The sequence below is a fragment of the Eschrichtius robustus genome, chromosome 6 (genome assembly GCF_028021215.1).
Source record: "Eschrichtius robustus isolate mEscRob2 chromosome 6, mEscRob2.pri, whole genome shotgun sequence".
In the NCBI taxonomy this organism is placed as follows: Eukaryota; Metazoa; Chordata; class Mammalia; order Artiodactyla; family Eschrichtiidae; genus Eschrichtius; species Eschrichtius robustus.
Window position 1 is genome coordinate 147,269,090 of NC_090829.1, and position 25,883 is coordinate 147,294,972.

At 56.2% G+C, this 25,883-nt stretch overlaps 1 protein-coding gene across 7 annotated transcripts in view; it reads left to right on the forward strand.

The window, feature by feature from the left end:
- PCNT (pericentrin) overlaps positions 1–25,676 on the forward strand; it is a 105,229-nt gene extending 79,553 nt beyond the window's left edge. For 5 of the 7 annotated variants that reach the window (XM_068547246.1, XM_068547249.1, XM_068547250.1 and 2 more), the window contains 17 exons: positions 516–612; positions 3,236–3,387; positions 5,624–5,818; positions 8,360–8,533; positions 9,173–9,368; positions 10,497–10,719; positions 11,003–11,153; positions 11,656–12,069; positions 15,265–15,485; positions 16,271–16,373; positions 17,077–17,256; positions 19,217–19,324; positions 20,201–20,433; positions 21,855–21,931; positions 23,228–23,351; positions 25,051–25,178; positions 25,611–25,676. In XM_068547246.1, coding sequence (XP_068403347.1) covers positions 516–612; positions 3,236–3,387; positions 5,624–5,818; positions 8,360–8,533; positions 9,173–9,368; positions 10,497–10,719; positions 11,003–11,153; positions 11,656–12,069; positions 15,265–15,485; positions 16,271–16,373; positions 17,077–17,256; positions 19,217–19,324; positions 20,201–20,433; positions 21,855–21,931; positions 23,228–23,351; positions 25,051–25,178; positions 25,611–25,654 — 2,820 coding nt within the window. In that variant the 3' untranslated portion in view covers positions 25,655–25,676. The remainder of the gene's footprint in view (positions 1–515; positions 613–3,235; positions 3,388–5,623; positions 5,819–8,359; positions 8,534–9,172; positions 9,369–10,496; positions 10,720–11,002; positions 11,154–11,655; positions 12,070–15,264; positions 15,486–16,270; positions 16,374–17,076; positions 17,257–19,216; positions 19,325–20,200; positions 20,434–21,854; positions 21,932–23,227; positions 23,352–25,050; positions 25,179–25,610) is intronic. The other 2 variants (XM_068547248.1, XM_068547253.1) reach the window with 2 other exon arrangements.
- Positions 25,677–25,883: the final 207 nt, after the last annotated feature.

Sequence of the window (25,883 nt, forward strand, 5' to 3'; positions counted from 1 at the left end):
GGGTTCTTTGTCTGGAAGATGTTTTTTAGATTTATTTTCAGTTCTATATCATGTTTAACAGGTTCTACATATAATGTTAATTTCAAGAACACTTCAATATATTATTTTGGGGTTAGATTATATTTTATCTAACATAATTTTGAGATTTTGTGTATCTTAGATTAGATAAAATGAAAAATAAATTACGGGATATGTGTAATTTAAGGTACCCATATACGACCTCATCATATCCATGTGCTTCCATTTCATATCCATATGCTACTACATCATGCAAAATTTTGAAAATCTGAAATATTTGCCAGTGACTTCTTAAAATATTCCTAGAGAACTGTGGATGAATTTGATTAAATTATTATGAGTGTATGGCCTCGTGTCCACAAGCTGTGAACACTTTGAGTTCTGTGTGGGAAGATGATAAATTCAGGACTTAGCAAGTTTTCCATCTGGCAAGTTCCGTTCCATGATATAACATGTTATCATTTTATGACCATTTAAACATCTACCTATTTGAACAGGAGAAAGATGTTGAAGATTTTATCATAACGTCTCTTGATTCTCAAGAAAAGTCAAGATCACCTCCTCTTGGGTTAGAAGGAAAAAGCGATGGAAAAAGTGAGTCAGTCACAAACTTTATTTTTACAGCTTCAGAGTGTAGAGCAGTGCAGAGTCCCTGCGCACCTCTCGCACGTCCCATGTTAACGCGCCGTGTTGCTTGCGCACACTCTGCCTCTCTCTCTCTCTCTCTGCGTCTCTGCATCTCTGTCTCCCTCTGGGTTTGTGCTCTGTTACTTGAGGACCTGATGTCGTTTTACTCCTGAGAAGGTCCCTGTGTATTTCCTGGAGTCCAGTCCACGCCAGGACATCCGCCCTGACCCAGGGCAGCGTCGCGTCCGCACGCCTCACTGAGATTTCGTCCCGTTAGTGCGCTTTACAGGAACAAGCAGTGGCTGCCACCATGCATCCATATGTCCTTTGCAGGCCAGGGGCCTGGTGCAGTGCTTGGGCCTGGACCCCACGAGGGCTGGCTCTTCATGTTCGCGGCAGGTTCGTCGGCATGTGTGCATCTCGTGGGACACCGTGAGCGCCCTGGCGGTGCCGTGCTCTTCATGGGGGTCAGTTTGGACTCTGCAGTTGTGCTGCCAGGTTTCATCCTGTTCCTTCTGAATGGCCGATGTCCTGGGTAGGTTTTCGAGACCCTGGGACCTTCTCTCCTCAAGCTCGGACCCTCTTAGCCTCCACTGATGGTTCTTGGTGGTCTTGCCTGGATCCTTGTCACTATGATGGCTGCCACACCGGGACTTTCTAACCTTATACTTTCTTCTATAATTGTTAGGTTTTTACAAGTCAGTCACCTCAAGGTGTTGTGACTTTTGAAAAAAGTCACCATTGGCTCATTGGGTGCTTTTGAGGACAAGGCAACAGTGAAGTCCAGTTCACTGGGCATGTTGGCATTTGCGGAATGGGGCCAACAGCTTTCCAGCTGGTGCTCTCACTTCTTCCCAGCAGTAGCCACGTGATGTAACAATTTGAGCAGTTCTGTGAGGTGCGTCCCACGAGCAGCCTCTCATCCAGTTTCCCTGCTTAGAGTCGCCGTTCCCTGAGGATATCATGTTCAACTTTCAGAAATTTGCTCTAGTATTTATTTATGCAGCAAACCCCACACACCTCCCTTCCCGTCTCCCTAAAATGGCCCCACCTGCACTTTCTGCCCCATCACTGCCGAGTGTCTGCATTTCGAGGATGCGTGTTTGAGCACAGGTATGCGCTGCCCATGACGGCCTTCCCCGCATCCTGAACGTGGTCCTGGCTTTCCGGGTTGGACCCCCTACAAGTTTCTGGAGACGAAGCGTGTGCGGGGTACTTTTTGTGTGAGTGTTGACGTCTTCCTGTTGTCGGCATCTTGGCCTTGGGCTTGACCCTGGGTGGGGAGATGGGTTCCTTCAGAGCGTGGAGCCCGCCGTCCTGGACCCAGGTGTCATGAGAGCAGTGCGTGGTCCCCTGGAGCACGTCCTCCCACCCCGAGAACTCTGCTTAGTCCTTTGGTCATTTCCCCCACGGTTTTCTCTCGTCTGTCTTGTTAATTCTTATTGATCACATGTTGGACCTCCTGTACTAATTTTCTCATTTTTTCTTTTTCCATGTTTGTATTCTTGTTCTCATTTCTAAGAGATTTTTCAGAGCTTTACTTCTTAAGCTTTGTATTGACTGTTTTTGTTTTTGCTGTTTTAGTTTCTGACTACTCCTTTTTCCTAACGCTAACCCTTGTTTCCTGAACGATACTCCCCTTCTTATTTCTCTGGGGATGCTCTAGTTTTTCTGATGTGTTCTTCTGTTTGCTGCCTTTACTCTGTTTCTTCCACACTTTCTCTGAGTCTCTGTTTCTCTCTGTCTTTTGTGTTTGAATGTTCCCTGGCATGTTTGAGAAGGTAGACTTCTGAGAGGGCAGTCGTGAACGGCTCACTGGATGGCAGCTCTGTGCTCAGAGGGGCCTTGCCGGTGGCTCCACGAGATCCACCTGCCCTCCCCGAGCTGTATGCTGGTGGGGACGGTGGGCTCTGCTTTTCCACCGGGTGCCTCCTTCCGTTTTCCAGAGTGTGTGCTTCCAAGTCTTCCTGGACTGGCCACAGTTCAAGGCTCAGGAACAGCTCAGGGAGCTGCATGCTTCCGAGAGGTTATGAGTTCTATTTTGCGGCCCCTCCCATCAGACAGAGGCTCCTGGAGTCTCGAATTCGAGACTTTGTTGAGGGCTCCCCAGCCGGGCTGCCTGGTCCAGGCTTTTCTCCACCCACCCCCAGATCAGGCATCCCCCGCCCCGCGAGATGCCGCTGCTCGTCCGGGCGCTTCGGGCCTGTCCTCCCGCTCAGCCTCCTCCTCGTGTCCCGCTGCCTCTCTCGTCCGTCCTCCGAGGCGCTCGGCACAGTTGCCGATCTGCCCCGTCTGTTGGGGGTGAGGAAACACACATTGCATCTGTGAAAATGAGCTGAGCTGCCCGGAGGGTTTATGTTCAAATCACGGACATTAACATGCTAAACGTGCAAAATGTACGTTTTCTTACTTAACGTGTGTAGCTCTCATCTTACGTTTTTATGAAACATTTTTACTGTCTGGGGGTGTCCATCGATGTTTCCTTTGGTGAGAGGAGCCTGGCCGTGGCTCTCCCGGTGCTTCGGGGCCGTCCCTGAGGATCGCCACCAGAGTCGCGGGTCTAGGCCCTGACTCTGCGGTGTGTTTCTAGGTGATGGCGCGGGGTTTGGAGAGACACTAAGCCAAGGCTCGGGAAGACCGGGAGCGCCCACTGCTGGTCCCGCAGCGCCTCTCAGCCCCCGGGGTTTCCGACGGCCGCTGGGCGCCATGAAGGAGAAAGAAGTCCATCCGAAGCAAGTGAAGGTACTGGCTGGCGGGCAGCAGGGGAGGGGGCTCGAGGGGCCTCCCCTCTGGCCCGTCCGCAGCTGCGCTGGCCTCAGCCCTGCTACGACTTTGTGCCTTGTGTAGCAGCTCAAAGGGAGGAGATGCGCCACTGTGGCAGGACCACAGGGACGGTGTCCCAGGTGGGACCTGGCCACGCTCGGCCGCGGGTGCTGTGCCCGGGGCGGCTCCTCCTGCAGCACCTGTCACAGCACAGCGCCCAGAGGGCCTGCACGGCGTGGCGCTGTCCTGAGTCGCAAGGCGAAACTGCATTGGTCTTCCTGAGTGTCGTTCAGGTGCCAGACCTCGTGACCCTGTTTTGGGAAGCAGTTGTGGTTTTTGCTTGTTTGGCTTTGGAGGCTTTCCCGACTCTTTGAGGGTTCTCTTATTCAGATAGTAAGTGTTCCCAAAGGAAACGATTTTGATGTTAAGTAAAATCTTCTCTGAAATTGTATTTGAAATGAAACTGGTTTTATTCCTTTAAGAATTGAAATTGGAGCAATGTCTTCTAGCTGTTTTTTCTTTTTTTGCATTCCTCAATTTTTTATATGACATAAATACTAGAATTCCTGATTTTTAAGGAAAAAGTTTGGTTGTTAATGACAGTGTTTCATGCTTAGGCTTTGACGTTTAATACTTGATACTTAGTTATTAAAAAAGAAAAGAAAGAAAGAGACCCAGCAGAGGCCCTGGAGCCTTTTCCAGAAGTGCTGAGGCGGCAGGAGAGAAAGTCAGGAGCGGCCACCCTGCAGCAGCCTGTTGGGTCAGTCAGCCCGGCTTCTGTGTTCCCTGCCTGCCCCTCCGCTGCACCATCCTCAGTGGGGCGCGTGGGCCACTCGCCGCGGGGCCGAGTCGCAGGAGCCTCGTGCGGTCGCGGCTCTGGCCGCCGTGAGGCCGGCGACGCTGGTGAAGGTCCGTCACGCCGGGAAGCGCGTGTCAGCTGGGCAGACGGGCCCCACGGGGCGGCTGGTTCACATGCGGCTGCGAGACTGCAGGCCGAGGCCCCCTGCGACTCCGCGGTCCTCAGGGCAGAGGCTCCGGGATCTCACGGCCTGACTGTGCCCGTGGCCCGGGGGCCGCTCCACGTCCGTCCTCCTGGCCACCGTGCGCCTGTTTGGCGAGGGCGGAGGACCTCGCTTGTCACAGCTGTTCTTTTCCAGAGGTGTTTTTCAGAACACCTTTTTTGTCCTTCTGTGACCCAGGAGGAGGTGTTTACGGCCTGCGGCCCTGTCCACTCTACAGCCTCCCCGCCTCCCCACTCCTCCTTCCCCGGGGCTGTGATTTGCCTCCGTTCTGTATCACATACGTTGTTTTTCAAGTGAAATTGTTGTAGGGTGTTCAAGATGGCCACTTGTAAACAGTTTACAGTTTGGTGTCTAGCACTTTCATGTTACTGTTTCACGTTTTTGGTCACGTCATTAGAATTAGAGGAAGACCTGTTTCTAGTTAAGTAACTAGTCATTCTTTGGCATAGGCCTCTTCGTTGCTACTTTTAATGCTTCCCTAACGTGCCCCTTGCGGGAACCTGTGTTGACACGCGGTGTGAGGACGGTCACAGTCACTTGCGCTCTGCATTGGCCGTAGCACTAGCCGTCCAGAAGGGTGGCCCTGGGCGGGGTGCGCCTTCCTCTCTCAGCCTCTGTGGGCAGCACAGACGGCCGGCATGCACGTCCCAGGTGCCATGTCCCATCACTCTGTAACTACCACTCCACATCCTGGTGGTGTGGAAGACCCCTTCCTGTGCTCACATACTCTGGGCTCCCCCGGGGGCGTGAGAGGGCTGCAGTGGCCAGTAGCTGGCCTGGTACCATCTGCAGGTGCCTTTCCCCCGAGGTGTCCCTGTGCGGCTCTCGGGTCTCCCTCCTGGTGGGGAGCTGTGGTCCCGGGAGGGCCAGGGAGGTGTCTGGCGTCTTGCTGACTTGGCTGTGGATTTCCCTGAACTGAGCAGCTACTGTGAGGGAGCAGGCGGGATAGCTGGATTGTGGGGCCTTTGTTGGAGCAGCTCACACGGAAATTCACTCGTTCAAAACCGGTTTACTTGTCTATGACAGCTACGGGGAGGAAAGTTTGAGAACCTCACGGTCAGAGCAGCAACTCTGGTCTCTGGTGCAAAGGCCATGGGGGTGGCCTGGTGAGCCTTGGTGAGTGACAGCGGGGCAGTGACGGTGACAGGTTTCAAGCTGCTTCTCCTCCTTTCTGAAATGTTTTTCCGTTTCAGGCTTTGCTGCAGATGGTGTGTGACGAGAGCCACCACATCCTGGCCCTGTCCGAATACCGTGGACCCCCAAGCATCCTGAGCAGGGGCGAGCCCAGCACCCGCCTCGAGTGCCTCGCGATGGGGGGCCAGGGCCTGCTGGAGGCAGCACCAGCTCCCAGGGAGCATGCCACCCCAGGACCCCCGATGGGGGAGAAGGTACAGGCCTTCTAGATACAGAGGAGAAGCAGTGGGCACGGACCTGGTTGAGGGCTTTTCTTGGCCCCAGAAGTTGGAGTAGAGGAGCAAGAGGCGGGTCAGCGGCAGGCAGGGAGGCCATGCCTGGTCAGCCACCCTCCTGTTTTCATTCCCTGGGCTCCAGCCTCCAGGAGAGGCTGCGGGGAAGGGGCCGGCTGCAGCCCTGCAGGGAGGCTCTTGACGGAGAGATGGGTATGGGGGCCGGGCCGAGGGGCAACATGGAGGTGAGGGCCAGATGCGGAACCGTGTGCAAGGAAGCCAGCCGGCCATGGAGTGTGGACGGAGCAGTGGGCAGACCCCCAACTTTAAGGGAAGGGGGCAGGTGGGCCCAAGCAGGTGCCAGAGGGCAGCCAGCGGGTGCATGGCCCATATAGACACCACCCCCCCTGCGTGGATACTAACCCTAACCCCACCCCTACACACACACACACACACCCCTGCACACACACACACGCACGCACACGCCCCCACCTCTGCACACACACACGCCCCCACCCCTGCACACACACACGCTCACGCCCCGGCACACACACGCGCACACCCCCACCTCTGCACACACACGCCCCCACCCCTGCACACACACGCGCACCCCCCACCACTGCACACACACACGCCCCCACCCCTGCACACACACACATGCACACACACACGCCCCCACCCTTGCACACACACGCCCCCGCCCCTGCACACACATGTGCACACACACGCCCCCACCGCTGCACACACGCGCCCCCACCCCTGCACACACGCTCACGCCCCTGCACACACACGTGTACACCCCACCCCTGCACACACACATGCACACACATGCGCACACCCCCACCCCTGCACACACATGCACACACACGCGCACACCCCCCACTCCTGCACACACGCGCGCGCACACATGCCCCCACCCCTGCGCACACACGCGCTCACGCCCCTGCACACACGCGCACACCCCCACCCCTGCACACACACGCCCCCGCCCCTGCACACACGCTCACGCCCCTGCACACACGTGCACACCCCCACCCCTGCACACACATGCACACACACGCGCACACCCCCATTCCTGCACACACACGCGCGCACACACGCCCCCATCCCTGCACACACACATGCACACACACGCGCTCACGCCCCTGCACACACACGCACGCCCCCACGCCTGCACACATACACACGCACACACATGCACATGCCTGCACACACACATGCACACACACGCCCCCACTCCTGCACACCCCCACCCCCACCCCTGCACACACGCTCACGCCCCCAACCCTGCACACACATGCATACGCCCCGTCCCTGCACACACACACGTGCACGCCCCCCACGTCTGCACACATACACACACACATGCACACGCCTGCACACACGTGCGCATGCCCCCCGCCCCTGCACACACATGCACACGCCCCCATCCCTACACACACGCGCGCACACCTCTCGCCCCTGCACACACACACGCCCCCCACGCCTGCACACACGCACACACACACGCCCCCATCCCTGCACACATACACATGCACACACACGTGCTCACGCCCCTGCACACACGCGCACACCCCCACCCCTGCACACACACGCCCCCCGCCCCTGCACACACGCCCCCGCCCCTGCACACACACGCACGCCCCCCACGCCTGCACACATACACACGCACACACATGCACATGCCTGCACACACACATGCACACACACACCCCCACCCCTGCACACACGCTCACGCCCCCCACCCCTGCACACACATGCACACGCCCCGTCCCTGCACACACACACGTGCACGCCCCCCACGTCTGCACACACACACACACATGCACACGCCTGCACACACGTGCGCATGCCCCCCGCCCCTGCACACACATGCACACGCCCCCATCCCTACACACACGCGCGCACACCTCCCGCCCCTGCACACACACACACGCCCCCCACGCCTGCACACACGCCCCCACCCCTGCACACACACGCACGCCCCCGCCCCTGCACACACACACACGCCCCCACCCGTGCACACATGCACACACACCGCCCCTGCACACACATGCACACGCCCCCCACCACTGCACACACACGCACACACCCCTACCCCTGCACACATGCACACGTGCACACACACACGCACACACCTCTGCTCCTGCACACACACACGCCCCCTGCCCACACACGCACACGCCCCCCCGCCCCTGCGCACACACACGCACATGCCCCGCACATGCACACGCGTGGGCGCGCACACACACACACACACACACACACACTGTCTCCACCATTCAGGGCCTGGCCTCCCCTGGATCTGAGGCTCATGTGCAGCGGTCGGAAGAGAGATTTGCTTGCTGACATTCACTCTGTCTTACTTCCCCGTCGTGTTGGGGAGGTTCTCTGCCCAGAGCTGGCTCCTCGTGCCCCTAGGTGGTCACGGACATCCGTGTGTCCCCGTAAGTCGGGGTGGGTTCTGTTTGAACCTGTAGGATGCGTTTATAGGGACACAGGCTCTTTGTTTCAATATTTTAGGAACCTTCCAACGTGGGCCTCGACTGGAGAGGGGAATTTCTGCAGATCGTGCAAGAGGCCTTTGAAAAGGAACGGGAGATACTGAGAGTTGAGCTGCGGCCCCGGCCCTGTGGCTCAGGCCCTGGGGGCTGCGGCTCCCTGTTGGAGAGGCTGGAGAAGGTGGTCCAGGAGCAGGTGAGCCCATGCCTTGGCTTCCGCCCGTAGCCCACCCTGACACAGAGGGTGACGGAACGTGTTTCACACGTGAATCGTGGTTCCCACGTTTCACTCGACCTTAGAGCAAGGCAGTAACTGAGCAGCAAATCCTGCTTCAGTCCACAGATAACACTGTGTTTTTATGCATGAATTCCATGAAGTGGAAAACTCTGTGCACTTACCTTCCTCCAGGATCTTACTCTGTTCTGGAAATAACTGGCCTTTCCTTGAAAGCAGAAGAGCAGTTCTAGGCGGCCCGGCTCCAGGCTGTGAGCGCTGAGCCCAGGGTTGGAGGGTCGGCACCGCGAGGGCTGTGGGAGCCTGCTCCCCGCCAGTTCCCTCGTAAGAGAGGGCAGGGTGCATGGCGAGCGTCGACCAGGCCCAGGAAGCGAGACCAAGGTGCTGGGGGCAGAGCTGCCTGCGACCTGAGGGTTCCAGGGCCGCTGTGCCCGCATTCATGCCGCACAGCTGTCGCCCGCGTCCTCCTGTGGCAGGGACGCTGAGAGCATGAGCTGCGGGGCAGGGGCTGCTCTTGCCTGGCACGCCAGCCCTCAGGACCCCCTTTTTCTGCTGTGTCTTATGTCCCCCTGCCCTGATCCCCTGCCACCCCATCTGCAGGGGGACCTGCAGGAGAAGTCCTTGGAGCACCTCCGCCTGTCGGACAGAAGTAGCCTGCTGTCCGAGATCCAGGCTTTGCGTGCCCAGCTGCGGATGACGCACCTGCAGAACCAGGAGAAGCTGCAGCAGCTGTGCGTGGCACTGACTAGCGCGGAGGCCCGCGGGAGCCACCAAGAACACCAGCTGCGGAGGCAGGGTGGGTGTGGCCTCTTGGCTTTGGCCCCGAAACGTTTATCCTGACACTCACCTGTCGGGAGGTGGCAGGCAGGTCAGCGAGCCCCTAGCTGACTCCCCAGGCCGCCGAGTGCAGAACGCATGCCGGTCAGGGTGGAGGCCTTGCCCAGCATCCTGGTGAGCAGCTGGTGGGGGCTGCGTCGGCGCCAGCGTGCTGGGTGCTGCAGGCCCACGTCTGCGAGGGCCACTGGGGCTCGCAAGAGGCTGAAGTGGCCTGTGGCAGGTTTCTGAGTTTAATTTAGACTCTGGGATTTTTACACAGACACTCATGTCATCTGCAGGGAAAGAACACTTCATCTTATTTTTTCTTCCCCATTTCCTCTCCTCCTGTTCTTGCTACTTGCCCTGGGGATGCTCTGAGTGCCGGGTGAGGACTCGACTCCGTCCCGTGGGGCAGCCTGCCTTCGAGCCCCAGCCTCGGCGTGAGGCCTCACGCTGTGCACCTCTGGGCTGGACTTGCTCGTATTTTGCATCTGTGTTCATGAGGGTCCTGGCCTGTGGTTTTTTTCTTCTGCTTTCGGTTCCTGGAGGAGTGGGTGTGTCTGCTCCTAGTTCTGGGAGGGTTCTCCAGCGAAGCTGTCCGGGCTGGGTTGTCTCTGGTGGGAGGCAGTTAGAGCAGGGGTGGCGGGTGGGGTGGCCACGGGATGGTCACACCGGGCTTCGTGCGCCAGTCTGGGTGGGCTCTATGGAGGTCCATCTCGGCCCAGCTCCAGCCTCTGCCCTTGGGAGACCCCAGGCCTGAAGATCGCAGGGGTCGAGAGGGCGCGTGCCCCCCCCAACCCCGGAACCCCATTGCGTCACATGGCCTGCACGGCTGGGTGATCCCGCCCGCTCTCTGCCTGTGTGTCTCTCTCTGGATGCTCACCGGCCACGAGGGCGAGGCTGGGGCGGGTGTGGGTAGAAGGCATGTGTCCTGAGTATCTTGGTTCCGTCAGAAACAACGGTTTCTGGGTCATAGACGCTTCCTGTCCCCCCAGAATGAACACATCCCGTTCTTTTACTGGTTGGTTACTAATTTGTTAAATCATTTGTGCAGCTCACTTTGGACTCGTGGATAATGCTATTTTAATTCATTTAATCTCTTTCTTAGTTGAGTTATTGGCATATAAGGTTGAGCAGGAAAAAGGTATAGTAAGCGACCTGCAGAAGACCCTGAACGAAGAGCAGGAGAAAGCAAATGACGTCCGGAAGCTGCTGGTGGTGGAACAGAGCACAGTCAGAGATCTGAAATCTGAGCTCTGCGAGTGTAGACAGGACAACGAGCGGCTGCTGAAGTCCCTCAACGAGGTGCAGAAAGAGGTCCTTCAGCTGAGGTGAGACCCCACTGGCAAGGCTCCACCTTCTAGCGCCGTCCTGCCCTCAGGCTTCTGGCCGAATAATGATGGAAGTCACGTGGCTCCTGCCACGTTCTTGGCCTCGAAGTGAAAGATGCCGTCCGAAGCCGTGGTTTTCCCGGCTGTCGTGATGGGTGTTGGGGAGGAGCCTCTGCCCCCGCAGGCTCGTGGGGGGCCGCACACACCGCAGGGCCCACCCTCCCTGCGCTGGGAGCCCCGGGTGCTGGCCGGCACCCCCTTGAGAGCCCATGTCCCCACACAGGTCGGTGCTGGACGGCAAGGAGGGTGAGCTGCAGGCCGTGCGGCAGCAGCTGGAGGGCGAGCGCGCCGAGGAGCGGGCCCTGCAGAGCCGGCTGGAGGAGGAGCGGCTGCAGCGCCTGCAGAGGGAGCGCCAGAGCACCAGGACCCTGGAGGTGACGCGCGGCCGCCATCGTGCCCAGGGGCCAGGGCCTGGGGCTGCGACGCGGCTGCACCTTCAGGGCTCAGAGCATCCCTGCACGTGCGGCCCTCGCCTCCGGGCATTCGCTTCCGTGAGGGCAGTGCAGCCTCAGAGCCGCGTGGGGGCCCCGCCCGTGCGCAGGGGAGGCCTCTGGCCGGCACCCTGTGTGGCAGCCGCGTGGCCACGCGCAGCGGCGTCCCGTAGGCCTGGCTGAGCTGAGCACCGTGAGGGGGTCGAGGGCCCGCCCTTCCGCAGCACCGGAGCCCCTGATTCAGGGAGGGAGGTGAACCTGGGACGTGGCACTGCGCTCAGAAAAGCGCCGCATCCATGAGCAAGGCCGGCGGAGCCACGAGAAGAGGGTTATCGCTCGCCCTCCTTTTACCCAGAGTGTGACGTCAGAAGCTCCAGCTGCGGAAGCTGTTCAGATGCTCTTGCTCTGGCTTTGACTTGCCTCGTCCCACTTTTCCCCGATGCAGGAGTTACGGGCGTCTTTGGAGAAGCAGTGCGCGCAGAGTAACCAGCTGTGCGTGGCGCTAAAACACGAGCAGACGGCGAAGGACAACCTCCGGAAGGAGCTGCAGATCGAGGCCTCGCGCTGCGAGGCGCTGCTGGCGCAGGAGCGTGGCCACCTCTCAGAGCTGCAGCGGAGCCTGGAGGCCGAGCAGGGCCGCTCCCGCGAGCTCTCGGAGGCCCTGCAGCACGAGCGCCTGCTCACGGAGCGGCTGAGCCGGCGGCCGCAGCCCAAGCAGGCGCATCCGGCTCTGCTGCAGAAGCTCAGGGGCTGCGAGGCCCGCGTGCTGGAGCTGGAGGTGGCGCTGGAGGCCGCGCGGCAGCGAGCCCTGGAGGCTGAGGCCCACGTGCCCCGCCAGGAGGTGGAGAGGGAGCAGGAGGTAAGTGCGGGGCCGAGGCCACCCGTGGAGACCCCACCGAGAGCGCGGGAGAGGTTAGAGCAGCGAGGACGCGGGGACAGCAGCACAGCCGAGGCCGAGCCGAGCGGACGCGGAGGAGTGGAGCAGGTGGCAGAGAGACAAGGAGACGCTGGTGAGCCTGCCACGGCTGGAGGGCCTGTCCTGGCTCCGGGCTGTGCCTTCGTCTGGCCACCGCGGCCTTGTAGCAGGTTGGAAATCGGGAAGCGCGCGTCCTCCGACCTTGTTCTTTCCCAGGTGGTTTTGGATCCTCGGGGCCCCTTGCGGTTCCGTGTGCATCTGAGGATCGGCTTTTCCGCTTCTGCATTAAGGCCCTTGGGATCTTGGTAGGAATCACACTGAATCTGTAGATCGCTTTGGGGAGTGTTGTCTCCTTACAATGCTAGGTCTTCCCATCTGTGAAATCGGAAGGGCTCTCTGTTTATTTAGCTCCTTAGTTTCCTTCAATAATGTTTTGTCACTTTCAGGTGAAAAGCTTTGCGTTTCTTTTGTTAAATTTATTCCTAAGTATTATTTTTTTGATGCTGTTGTAAATGGAATTAGTTTTTACTTCCGTTTTCAGGTTGTTTGTTGCGAATGTGTAGCGATACGGGTGATTTTCACACCTTGATCTTGTGTCCTGTAACCTTGCTGAACTGGTTTATTAGTTCCAATATTTTTAATGGATTCTTCGGGATCTTACATATAGAAGACCATGTTTTCTGCAAATAGACATAGTTTTACTTGTTCCTTTCCAACCTGGATGCTTTTGTCTCTTCTCCTTGCCTGACTGCCCTGGCCAGAACCCACAGTGTGTGAGGGCAGGCGTCCAGCCTTGTTCTTGATCTTGGGGGACCAGTCAGTCTTTTACTGCTGAGTACGATGGTAGTTGTGCCATTTTTGTAGATGCCCCTTATCGGAGGAAATTGCCTTCTATTTTTAGTTTATTCAATCTTTTCTATTTTTTACTTTTAATCATGAGAGAGTATTGGACTTGTTCTTTCAGTGTCTTTTCAGATTTATGGGTTTTGTCCTTCTCTTGATATGGTATAGGACATTGATTTTCCTATATTCAGTCATCCTAGCACTCTTGGGATGCCTCCCACTTGAATTTGGTGTATAATTCTTTTTTAAATAGTGTTGGATTCAGTTTGCTAGTATTTTGCTAAGGATTTTGCATTTATATTTATGAGAGATATTGTTCTGTAGTTTTCTTTTCTTGTGGTGCTTTTGGTTTTGATATCAGGAAGATCTTGGCCTTGCAGGATGGGCTGGGAAGTGTTCCCTCCTTTATTTTTTGGATGGGTCTTAATTTTAGATACATTATACATTGACCAAAAGTATTTGTTTTTGAGGAAATTATATCCTGTGTTTTCTCATGGATTGACCTTTATTTTGCTCTCTTTAAAAATATTTTTTAGAACTTCAAAAACATTACCTTTATTATTTCTTTTTGGGGGTTTTGGGAAATTATAAAAAGCTCTTAAAATGCACAAGGAAAACCAATGGCCTGGTCTTTTTAATGGTTAGGCTGCTGTGAAATCGTCAAGAAATAAATATTAGTGAGATATCATTCACATGCTACTGAGTTCACCAATTTAAATTGCACAATGCAGCGGTTTTCAGTGTATTCAGAAGTTGTGCAGCCATCACTGCAATCAATTTTAGAACATGTTCCTCACCCACAAGGGCACCCCTGGGCCTGTTAGCAGGGACCCAGCCCCTGGCACCCACTGGTCTACTTTCCATCTCTGGATTTGCCTCTGCTGGTCGTTTTGTGTCGGTGGAATCACACGGTGTGTGGCCTTCTGTGTCTGGTTCCTGCCATGGGGTTTTCAAGGCTCACGCGTGTTGTGTGTGTAATGACTGGTGTTTTTGGTGGGGTTAAACAACCTGGAACGCAGTCGTGTTTCATCACTAGAGGTCGTGGAAGTGGAGGAATCGTTCGGGGCTGTGGCAGAGGCCGGGGGTTTCCTGACGGAGGCGGCTAGAGTCACGGCCCTGGGTGGGCCTTGGTCACTCGGGACCCCCAGAGCGTGTTCCAGGTTTTTTGTGCGTGTGGGGGGAGAGAGGTTTGTTGTCTTCATGTGCTTCTCAAGGGGCTTCCCAAACCTTATCCAGAGTCTTCTGCCAAACCTTTTTATTTAATTTTGGGTTTTTTTTTCTTTTGTTTTTCTTTTTATTGTTTGTTTTTGGTTTTTGTTTTGTAAAAATGTAACGTGATTGCTTAAAAAAAAAAAAACAACAAAGTGTTTTCCAAGTCAAATTAGTAACTGTCCTTCATGATGCACCTTGATATGTATTTTTCTTTTTTAAGTATGTTGTGCTTTTGGTGTTATTTTCACTGTAGGTAGTTAGCTTGATCTGGGTTGTGGGGTCTTTTTCTGGCCGTAGTGGCCCAAGCCTCTGATAGTTATTTCAGGGCCAATTTCATCTTTCCTAAACAAAATAAACCAGTGGGTCTCTTGGTTTTGTTACTTTCCTCATCTGGAAAATGGATAAAAAAGGATCGCAGTTTCCTGAGGAGGCTCGAGCACTGAATGGGGGTGATGCCGGGAAAGGGCGGGAGGCGCTGGGTGGGAAGCAGGCCTGGTCCGTGTGCCAGCCTGAGGAGCGGCTGGGCTGGGCCTGTGCCCTCTCTGCCCTGCCTGGTCCGGCCTGGCCGTCTTTGTTTCCCTGGAGCCCCCCTCCCCAGGCGTCATCCCCTGGGGTCAGCCCCCATGCTCTCCGAGCCCCCGCCGCTCCCTGAACTTCTCAGCACGTGGAGTGGTTTCTGTCGGTGGTCTGCTGTCTCCCTGTGGAGACTCGGGTCCTGGGTGTGGGGCAGGGAGCGGCCTGGCCGGCTGGGTCCCCTGGCACCTCCGCACTGAAGGGCGGGGATCGCGAGTCGGGGGCACAGGGCCTCCTGAGACTCAGGCCCGCCTTCTCGGTGTTGAGCGCCCACTCAATGCCCGCATGTGTGCTGAGGTGGGGGGCCGGGCTTGGGCTGTGGCTCGTCCCGTCCCGGGCCCTGTCCCGGATCCCCGGGGTGGGGGGACCCTGACTCCGCATCGCGCCCGGAGCCCCCGTGTGGAGCGTGTTGGGGGCTGGTCGGTCGGGGCCCGGAGCCGAGCTCCTGGCTGCGGTCTCCACCCTGGACCGTGTGTGAGGCTCGCTTCTGTTTTTCGCCGTTGCTGGCAGCGGGAGTTAGAGCTGCGGCGCCAGCGGGACGCGCACAAGATCCAGCAGCTCCAGCAGACGGTGAGGGAGCTGCAGGCGAGGGAGGCCGTGCGCCCCTGCCCGGAGCCAGACTCGGAGCCCGAGCGCCCCCGGGAGCAGCAGCAGGGCCTGGAGAAGGTGCGGCAGCAGCTGCTCTGTGCCGCGGGGCTTCTGACCAGCTTCATCAACCAGACGGTGGACAGGTGAGTCTCGGGACTGACCCGGCCATGTGCCCAGCACCTGTCGTGTTGAGAAAAATTCTGAGTTTGGGGCGTGTCTTTGATTTCGGGTTCAGGTTTTAATGAAACGGACTCTATTTCTCACCCCACGTGTGCGGATGACTTCGTGGGCAGTATTCTCTTGAAAGATGACGACAGCGTTGTGGTCTTTGCATTCTAATATGACAGGAAATCCAGGTGTCTTTCAGATCAGGTCTCTCCGTGGCCCTTTACCCTTGCTCAGCACCCAGAGGGTCCGGCCCGAGGCCAGCCCCCCTCCCACCCGAGTCCCCCAAGGCAGGGCTGGTGCCCGGTGTCTGTGCAGCGTTTGCCTTGCCTGACACCCTGGCCGGCTGCCCACGGGGCCGGGATGCGTCTGCCTGGTCGAGGACCCACGGCCCTGCTGTTTGGCGGGAACCAACGTTGATTTGCCCTTTTCTGAGCACACGGAAGCTCAGACCGTACAGCCCTCCTGTCTGTGATTGGGTGTAGTTGATGGAGCAGCAAAGTCTTGCTTAGGGACAGCGTCTCAGTAGCCGACTCAGAGTCCCGGCAGAGAGCAGCGGGGGGAGGTGGGCACACTGAGGGAGCCTCCGTGGTCCGTGGTCAGTGCTCAGGGGCTGGAGGCTTCTGGGCTTCACAGACTGCCCGCTTCCAGGCCGTGCCGCCTCCCGGCTGCCACGGTCACCGCAGGGCTCCCCGGGCGCTACGCGGAGTGCCTGCCGCCCGGGACCCACACGCCCCTTCTGAGTGTCCGTGTGCCTCTCCAGGACCATCAGCGATTGGACATCGTCAAACGAGAAGGCAGTGGCGTCCTTGCTTCACACGCTGGAGACGCTCAAGTCTGAATTGGGCACGACCAGCTCCTGTCGGGTGAGACCAGCTTTCTTGTTCACTGTGGCCGGGGCTGCCTCCCACGTCGGCCTGTCGCGTGGTTGGCTCAACGCACTGTTCCTGGTGCCCACGGGGGCGCTGGTCTGTCCCGCTCTGTGGCCGACGCCCCGGCCCATCTGCCGCTCACGCACTTGTGTTGAGGCTCTGGGCTGGAAAGGAGCTGCCCGTCAGCAGCGTCGGGGGTGCTTCAGGAGTCCTGACTGCTGCTATGAATTCCCGACAAACGTCCGTGGCAGTTAAGACGTCGTGATGTCTGTCGTGGAAGCAGCAGGCAGCGCAGGCAGCAGGAGAGCTGACCCTGCCAGGTGTCCTGCGCCCGCTGGGGCCTGGAAAGAACACGCCTGTTCTGGGGACCCTCAGGGATAAGCGTGCTCCTCCCGTCACCCGTCGCGCCCTGCCTGTGCCGGTGGCGCTGTCGGAACAGGGAGGGGGTTGTGTTTTGTGACAGCCTCCCTCTGTCCATGCCCGGTTTCGTGCAAAGCCTGTTTCATAGGAGAGCGAGAGGAAATGTGATCTGACGGCTTTTGCCCTCTCCTTCCCGTACATGGACTCTGCCCAGCCCCGCGAGCTTCCCGCCAACCCCAAATGCGTTTAAAGCTGCGATCCGTGAGAACAGCCCACAGTAAAAGCCACGAGTAGCGGCTTTGAACAAAACGTTTTCCGACCTTGTTTTCTCCTCAAGAAGAAGACGACGGTGGAGCTGCAGGTCGAGCTGGTGGACGTCCTGCTGAAGGACAACGAGTCGCTGAGCAGAGCGCTCAGCGCGGTGACGCGGGAGAGGGCGGAGCTGTGCAGGGCCGTGTCCCGGCTGGAGAGGACGCCGCGGGCCCCGAGGGCCCCGCCGGAGGGCTGCGTGCGCAGGGTACGCGTCCTGGGGCCCCGGCGGCTACAGGCTGGGTTCGATTTGCTTATGTTTGGCGTACGTTTTTGTATCTGGCTTCATGAGGGATGTTAACCTGGAGGGTTTTTTTCATTGTCTTTGGTCTTGTCCTTATGAAATGAGCTGGGACGTGTTCCCTCCTGTTTTCTGGATAGATTGTGTAGAGCTGGTATTCATCTCTTCCGTAAGTGTTTGTTAAGATGTACCAGTGAGACCATCCGTGCCTAGTGTTTTCTCTTCCGGAAGGTTCTTTGTGCTGGGCTTGGTGTTTCTGGTGCTCCTGGGCAGGGTGCCCTGTCAAGGCCGGGCAGGTCCCGCTGGCAGTCACCAGAGGGCGGTGGTGTGTCCCCAAGCAGGACCTCTGTCTTCTCAGTTCTGTCCAGTTCCGCTTTGTCTGTCCGAAGCGCTGTGGGGTTAAGGGGGCTCCTGTGCTCGTGAGGCCCAACCGCCGGCAGACCCGTGGCCCTGTTCCTCGTCGGGAGGGGCTGTAAAGGCGAGAGGTGCCGTTGGCGCCGAGCACGGCCGCCTGCTCCCCTGGGGGCTGCTTGTTCAGAGGGCGCCCGGGGTGGACTAAAGCACCATCACCTGGAACGCTTTGTCCTTCGCCTGGAAGGTAATGAATCCGGAAATAAATGTAATGAGCGAGCGAGAGGCAGGCTGAGGGTGGAGAGACTGGAGCGTCTCTCCTTTGTGTCGGGGTGACTCCTGTTGCTAGAGTGTCTTTTCCCAGGAGAGACCGGGCTCTGTTAGAACCAGGAAATGTGGTCTCTTCCTTCTGCCCCAGCAGGGAGGTCACCCAGCTCGGCACCTCCCTCTTCCGAGTCCTGCCCTGAGCTGTGGGCGGTGCAGCCAGGCTGCCTTGGCGGCAGCTGCGCACATGGCCCCGGGCGTGCTCCGAGCTGGCCTTGGCCTCGGCGACAGGCGGTCCTGGCTGTGCGCTGTGGGCGGCAGCCTTGGCCCTCCCTGTGGGGCCCTTCTTCTGTTCGTGTGTCCACACCGGAGCTCTGGGGCGCTCAGCACAGCGTGGTGTCCAGGCCATGTGGCCAGTGTTGGCACACGTGGCCTGGTCACGACATCCCCTCTGTGCGGTGTGGGCCCCTCCTGAGGTGTCCAGGGTGCGTGGCTCGATGGCGCTTCAACAGAACTGGGTGTCCGCGTCTGCCAGGGGCAGCATTTCCAGGGCCAGGGAGGACAGGGGTGTCTAATAGGCTTAAAGCTTTGAATTCAGGGTGATTTCTCAAATGTGAGGGTTTTGTTTTTAGTAAAAATATACCTTTTGTACAATTGTACTTCAGTAAACGGTGTGTAGTAACCATCCTTGAGTGTAATAAAATAATCATGTAACAACCGGGACATCACTGAGAAGAGGCTGAAGAGAGGGACCCAGGTGACCGGCACCTGCCCCAGCCCACCCGTGTCCAGTGGGCACAGCATGTGGGCGGCTCGGGCCTGGGAGCGGTCACCACTGTGCTCTCAGCCCCTTTTCTTTTCTTTTCTTTTCTTTTTTTTTTTCTTTTCCCCTCCCTCCCTCCCTTCCTTCCTTCCTTATTTTTTTGGCTGCGTTGTGTCTTTGTTGCTGCGCGTGGGCTTTCTCTAGATGCAGTGAGTGGGGGCTACTCTTCATTGTGGTGCGCGGGCTTCTCACTGCCGTGGCTTCTCTTGTTGTGGAGCACGGGCTCTAGGCGCAGGCTTCAGTAGTTGTGGCACGTGGGCTCAGTAGTTGTGGCACACGGGCTGTAGGGTGCAGTCAGTAGTTGTGGTGCACGGGCTTAGTTGCTCCGCGGCATGTGGGATCTTCCCGGACCAGGGCTCGAACCCGTGTCCCCTGCACTGGCAGGTGGATTCTTAACCACTGCGCCACCGGGGAAGCCCTCAGCCAGCTTTCTTGAGATGCTGTCCCGGGAGAGCAGCTGTGTAGACACGCTGTCTGTGGCCATTGCAGAGGTCGGACAGGTCTGCGTGGAGGCAGGACAGGATGGTCTCGCCGGGCTCAGCGCGACACCCAGACCCAGCACTGCCCGCGCCGGAGGCTGGCGCCTGCAATGCCAAGGTAAGACCAAGCCCATGGGCGGTGTTAGGTGTGCACACACCGTCTCATGGCTGCTCCTTACTTGTTTAAGATTTATGTTTCTAGGCAAGTTTTAGGTTCACAGCCAAATTGAGGGGAAGGTACGGAGATTTCCCGAACCCTCTGCCCCACCATCCACTTCCCCCCAGGCAGTGCGTGTGTTGCAGTCAAAAGACCCACAGCGTCACGTTGTCACCACGTGCGGGCTGCTCTTGGGGCCATGCATTCTGTGAGTTTGACAAGTGTAAGATGACAAGTGTCCACCACAATGGTGTCATGCAGAGCGTTTTCACTGCCCTAGAGATCCTCTGCGGCGCCCGTGGTACTTTCTAAAATCCTGGGTTAAGGAGGGAAAGTCTTGGTGCTTGAATTACAGATGATAGTGTCCACAGCCTGGAAAAAGCCTTGAGCCCACAGCTCAGTCAGCACTTCTGATGGTGAGGCCCAAGCTGTGGGTCTCTCTGGAGGGAAAAGCCGTATTAGGATATGGACACCAACCTCTGCCTGTGACCTCAGGTCTCCCCGACCCCCGATGCCTGCAGACCTGTGATGAAACCCCCACCTGCCCCCAGCTTTGTCCGTGCTTGGTAGTCCAATTCCTGGGCCCTCGTGGGGCTCCTCTGATGCTGGTGAAGGGTCGTCTGTGCTCTGTGTTTTGTCAGATAAACAAGATCCAACTCTGAACTGCAAGATTGTTGCTGGTTATAGATGTCGTGCGGAGCTGACTGCTGTGATAATTTGCTGAGGAAAGAAGTCTGGTTCTTTTTAAAGCACCTGGTACAAGTGTGCTATGGAGACTTGTGAGAAGGATGTCTTTGTCCTGTGGTTAAGTTTCACTGGTTTTTCTTTTTCTTTTAGATGGAAAAATTGTACCTGCATTATCTGAGAGCAGAGAGCTTTAGAAAAGCCCTGATTTATCAAAAGAAGTATCTTTTGCTGTTGATTGGTGGATTCCAGGACTCTGAACAAGAAACACTCTCCATGATCGCCCACTTGGGAGTATTTCCTTCCAAGGCAGATAAGAAAGCGGTGGCAGCACGCCCTTTTACGAAATTCCGCACTGCCGTCAGGGTGGTGATCGCTGTCTTAAGGTACCGCCGAGGCACGTGCCTCCTGTCTGCTTTGGGGTCGTTTAGTCTTTGAAACGCTACAGCTGTTCCCTCTTTTAAGATGAATGATATTTGAGGCCTTAAAATATAGACGACCCTTGTCTTCCGGAAACCACGTTATGTAGAACTGCACCTTCTAAGATGGAAGGGTTTAAGGCTGTCTTTTTATTGTAAAACAAAGCCTTCCCCTTAATGGTATTCTTATGATGACAGACATGTCTGATCGAGCTTAAAACTGCATTTCACTTCTTCGTGTTTCAGTTTCTTATATTTTAGTCAAATCTGTGTTTCATAAAGGGCGCCATGTGCACAGGAGGACACGCTGTGGGCCCCCCAGCAGGGAGGTACACCTGACCCCTAAGTGTCCGCCTGGCCCAGCCCAGCCCAGCTCCAGCCATTATGCATGCAGGGCGCCACTTTGGAGTACGGATGGACTCCCTGGTGTGATAGGGACTTTTGACTATTTCAGAATTAACAGTGATGAAAATCTATTTTATTTTATAATTTTAAAATCTGCTGTATTTCTAAAAACGTTTGTCCCACTAAGAATTGTGCCACTGTGTCTGCTCTGGTGCCCACGGAGGTGCCTTTTCTGGGCCGCGCTCACCTCCGTTTGTGGGACCAGGCACAGCAGGGTGGGCTGGGCCCCCTCGGCCTTTCCCTGGACTGCACCACAAAAGGCAGTGTGGGTCCCATTGCCCTCAGAGACCCAGCACCGCACACGGTCCAGCCGCACACTTGCCAGGAGTCCCCGCGGAGTGGAGGCCTCCCCCGGCCTCTGGGCACTTAGCGCCCGCCCTCCCTCCCTCTGAGTTCTCCGGACCACAGACTGTCCTCCCACCTGCCTGTCACTCTGTCTGACACCTGTCCGTCCGTCCGTCCATCTGCTCTGTATTTTCGGAGAACGTGCCCCGTGCCAGGAAGTACGTCAGATGCTGGGTTGGGGGGCGGGGGGAGAGCCCCAAACCCTGCCTCCGTCTTTCCACCAACGCGAAGCGGAGGTACCTCCTGGGCCTTGGGTCTCAGAGGCAGCAGTGCTGTGAGGGAGCTGCTGGGGGCCGTCGAGGAGAGGGGTCTAGGGGCCCCAACACCGCTGCACCTCCCGTCACCACGTGGAGGGCGAGGGTCTCCATTTCCCCCAGCTGTCCAGGGCCCGTCAAGTGCGTTAGCGATGGAAGGGAGTGCGGTGAACCAGACAGACCCCAGCTGGCGGGTCTGGGAGTGGAGGGGCAGGGTCGGGGGCCTGGGGGCCCAGGGGCCGGGGGCGGGGCCGGGAAGGTGCTGGCGGCTGCCCGGGTGGAGGGCTGTGCTCTCACTCCATGGTCCGGTCACGTCTGGATTTTCTTGGTTCTTTTCACTCCTGTTTTGCTCTAGTTTTCAATGTTTTCTATCTTTTTTTGTAGGTTACGCTTTTTGGTTAAGAAATGGCAACAAGTAGATTGCAGAGGAGCCCTAGCGCCGGGCCGAGCACCCCGCCCAGGTACCCCCCTTGCCACCCCACCCACGGGCTTCTTCAGTGCCCGCCTGGTGGGAGATCGCAAAGCACAATAAGAAACCAGTAATTCAGCCAGTGCGCTTGTCAGGAGGCAAAGGGTTTTTGAAGGAAAGTGGTTTTTATTTTGGGAACAAGCACAAGTTTATACAGTTAATGTTGATGAATAAAAGTGGTTCAGAGGAGCGTAATAATGACTGAAAAATACAGAAATGCTAAATGTATCAACCAATAGCTTATTTTCAATAAAAAGTCTTTTTTATTCTCCCAAATGGAGTGAAGTTCTACTTCACACTGTGCACATCCCCTGGGAGCACCACTGCCTCCTCTGCCTCAGTCCCGTCCAGTCTGCAGTTGTCCACTGCCCCATCTGACGGGCCGCTGCCCAGGTGTAGCCGGGCTGCCTGGGGGAGCTGCAGTGGGCAGCGCCCTTCATGGCCACTGGGCTTCCCTGGCGGTGCCAGTCCCCTTTGATTTCCACGTGTGAATCCTTACGTCTCGGAATCAGCTGGCTTCGAGGTTCTTCAGGAGGTCCCCCCACACCCCCTGCCCCCCGGCTGCACCTGGTGGTCGCTGGGGTTTCTGCCCTTACCACTCCTCAGAGCTGGGTGCAGGAGACCCACCCCAGGCCCACGTGGCGCCCTGCTCACTCCATCAGGGTGCTGAGCGCCCCTCCAGGGCGCTGCCCACACAGACACGGGGGTCAGGGTTGGCCTTGCAGGAATGAAATGCAGGTGCTCAGAACTCAGGTTTCAGACTTCCCTGGTGGCACAGTGGTTAAGGAATCTGCCTGACAATGCAGGGGACGCGGGTTCGAGCCCTGGTGTGGGAAGATCCCACATGCCGCGGAGCAGCTGGGCCTGTGTGCCACAACTACTGAGCCTGTGCTCTAGAGCCCGTGAGCCACAACTACTGAAGTCTGCACGCCTAGAGCCCGTGCTCCGCAACAAGAGAAGCCACCGCAACGAGAAGCCCGCGCACCGCAACGAAGAGTAGCCCCCGCTCGCCGCAACTAGAGAAAGCCCACGCGCAGCAACAAAGACCCAACGCAGCCAAATAAATAAATAAATACATATATTTAAAAAACAAACAAACAAACAACTCAGGTTTCTTCTAGAGTTTTTTTAATACAGTTTTTATAACGAGTACTTTTTAAACGTTTTGAAATTGCCATGCAGACTCTTAAAAGCTTGTAAATTTTAAATTTTGGTGGATGGACCTCCCTACTAAAATGCATTCTTTTCTTTTTTTAATCCCTTCGTTGCTAAATACTTCTGGGGGAAGGATTCCTCGTGCCACGGCGGCAGCAGTCTCCACCCGACACCCGCGAATCCCCGCCAACCCGGGACATGTCTTCCAGCCACGCCAGGGGCCCTGTGCCAAAAGCGTCCCCACGCAGGAGGGAAAGGTGAGCGGTGGTGCCTCAGCTGCTTTTCCACTGCAGGGTTGTAGCCATCAGCAGGGGCCCCGTCTGCAGAGACAGGGCCATGCGCGGAGGCATCCCTGCATGCGCGGAGGCGTCCCTGGGCAGATTTGTGCGGGTGCCCAGCCCCGCCTGTGATGGAAGGGCCCCCGGGCACACATGACCCCCCCACACGCACACACACACACATACATGCAAGGCCGTGGTGTTAGCTTTACTTAATCTTTTTCTTTGGGATTGGGGGTTTTTTTGTACACGTAATGTGTTTTTATACTTACAACTTACTTGGCAATTGCAGTGTTACAGTGATAATGTTAAACATCCATCGGTTATTTGGGGAAAAAACTGTTTTCAATTAAAAACATAATTAAGAGGCCTTGTGGATATATTGTAGAATAGAAATTTGTTTAAAAATTCAAGTGAAGAAAGGTTTCCCTGATGGCTGTAACTGTCACGTTCTGAGGCCCTGGGTACCTTCATCACGGTTTGCAGCCCATTTTCCTGACCATGAGATTTCTTATCCAAGTGCTGCTTGTGAGAGATGTGATTTCCATTTCCATTTCTCCAGACTGAAACACAAATAATAATAATCCTATTCAAATTCTCGAATATGATTACGAGTCATTTATTTAATTCATTCGACTATGACTCCTCCAGTATTTGGAACCTACCCGTGAAGTGAATAGAAAGCTCAGTTTGTGTCTGTGGTATTTGTCACACACATGTGACGGCTCGTGCAGGCATGTCGTCTGCTCTCTCTGTGCGTGCTTTCCTGGGGTTCTAAAACGAGCTTGTCAGAGCAGAACGTGTCATCCACCTCTGACATCGGACCAGCAGGGATAAAATGCTCACGTTTGCTCTCTTGCTCCATGGTTTCCGGTTGGTGATGAGACCTCCGTATGAGCTGCGTGTTAAGAGTGTGACGATCTCGGGCGTAACTGCCCTGATGGGGGAGGCCAGACCGATGAGCGTGGGCGGCACCGCCGTGCGCAAGGCTGTGTCCCCACTCACCCTGCGTCTCTGCCTATGGGAACCCACCAGCGTGTGTGGTTCCTCACAGAAATGTGTTCTGAAAGTTTTGGTCCCAGAGCGAGGCAGGGAGTGCAGCAGTGTGAGTCCGTGAGGGCCCAGAAGCCCGGTTCTATTCGGGGAGGGCAGGCAAGGGTTCTCGGTCTGGCTGTGGCTCCCCCATGCCCGAAGGGGTGATATCTTTGAAGGAGTAAGTGGTGGCCAAGGCCTCTATTTTGTGGATGGCGCACGGGTAAGACGCTCCCTGCCCTGGAGAGGAAGTGAGCAGTGACGCAGACGGGGCTCCCTGGGCCCAGCTGGAGGCCAGGAGGAAGGGACCCCTGTGAGGGATGCTGGGCAGAATCCGGTTGGGATGATAGACTCATATGTGAAGATTTAGTGAATTAAATAATATACAGTAGTTTTCATTTGTTTTAATTTGGAGACATTGTAAAGAAGTTAGTTTTAAAGCACTGTGTAGCACTTCTTAAAAAAACCTTACTCTTTTTTCCGCTGTGGTAAAGAAAATATAGGAAGGTAACAACCGCCTAGTTTACCCCATTTCCCACAAGTGTCTGGTCAGCAGGCCCAACTCCACTGCCCCTCCGCGCTGGCTGCATTCAGACCGTCTGCTGAGTTCAACTCTTTGTTTGTTTGTTGGTTTGTATGTTTGAAGATCCAATTCATCCGAAAATCCCAGATCAGAAAGATCCCTGACTGCTTCTCAAGATCCGGAACATTCCTTGACGGAATACATTCACCATTTAGAAATGATCCAGCAAAGACTGGGAGACGTACCACCAGGTAATGAAAGTCCTCTGTCTTCTGACGTGATCTGAGTGACCCAGGAGTGTTCAGTCCTGGAGAGGAGACAGCTTAGTCACTGGGGTCCAGCTTAGTCACTCTTGTTAGTTTCAGTCCTGCTGATCAGCCATCATTAATAGTATCAGAAGGAGGGTTGTGAGTGGAGACACCCGGGGGTGGGTGTGAAGGACGCACGGTGTGGGGATCACGGTGTCTCAGACTCACAGCGACCATGAAGACCGTGTTTACAGGATGTCGTTTGTCCAGCGTTTCTCAACTTTCATAATGTAAACCACTACGTATCTTAATTGCTATTCTTATTTTTACCAAAAATAAGGTTAATTCAGTGGTAGTGTTTCGAAACTGTGAAATTCTTCTTAGAAGATGTGAAGGCTTCTAACAAATTGCTTCCTCATTTCTACTTGTGTTTAGATTCTACTTCAGAGAAGTCCTGCTGCCAGAAGAGTAAACAGTGAATAAAGTCCTGTGACAATTGTATTTGAGGAAGAGGTTTGATTTCCTGTGGGAGCTTGTGATGTGGTGGGTGTGCTGAGTGGTGCTGAGCGCCAGCCCCGGTGTCGTCAGTTAGATGCTCTCGCCCTTACGCTTTGCTGCAAAGCCAAGTGGAGTATTTTCTATGTGATTTCAGCACATCTTAGCTTCTTACCTTGATGAGGTAGCTGTGCGCTCATGAGTGACGGGCAT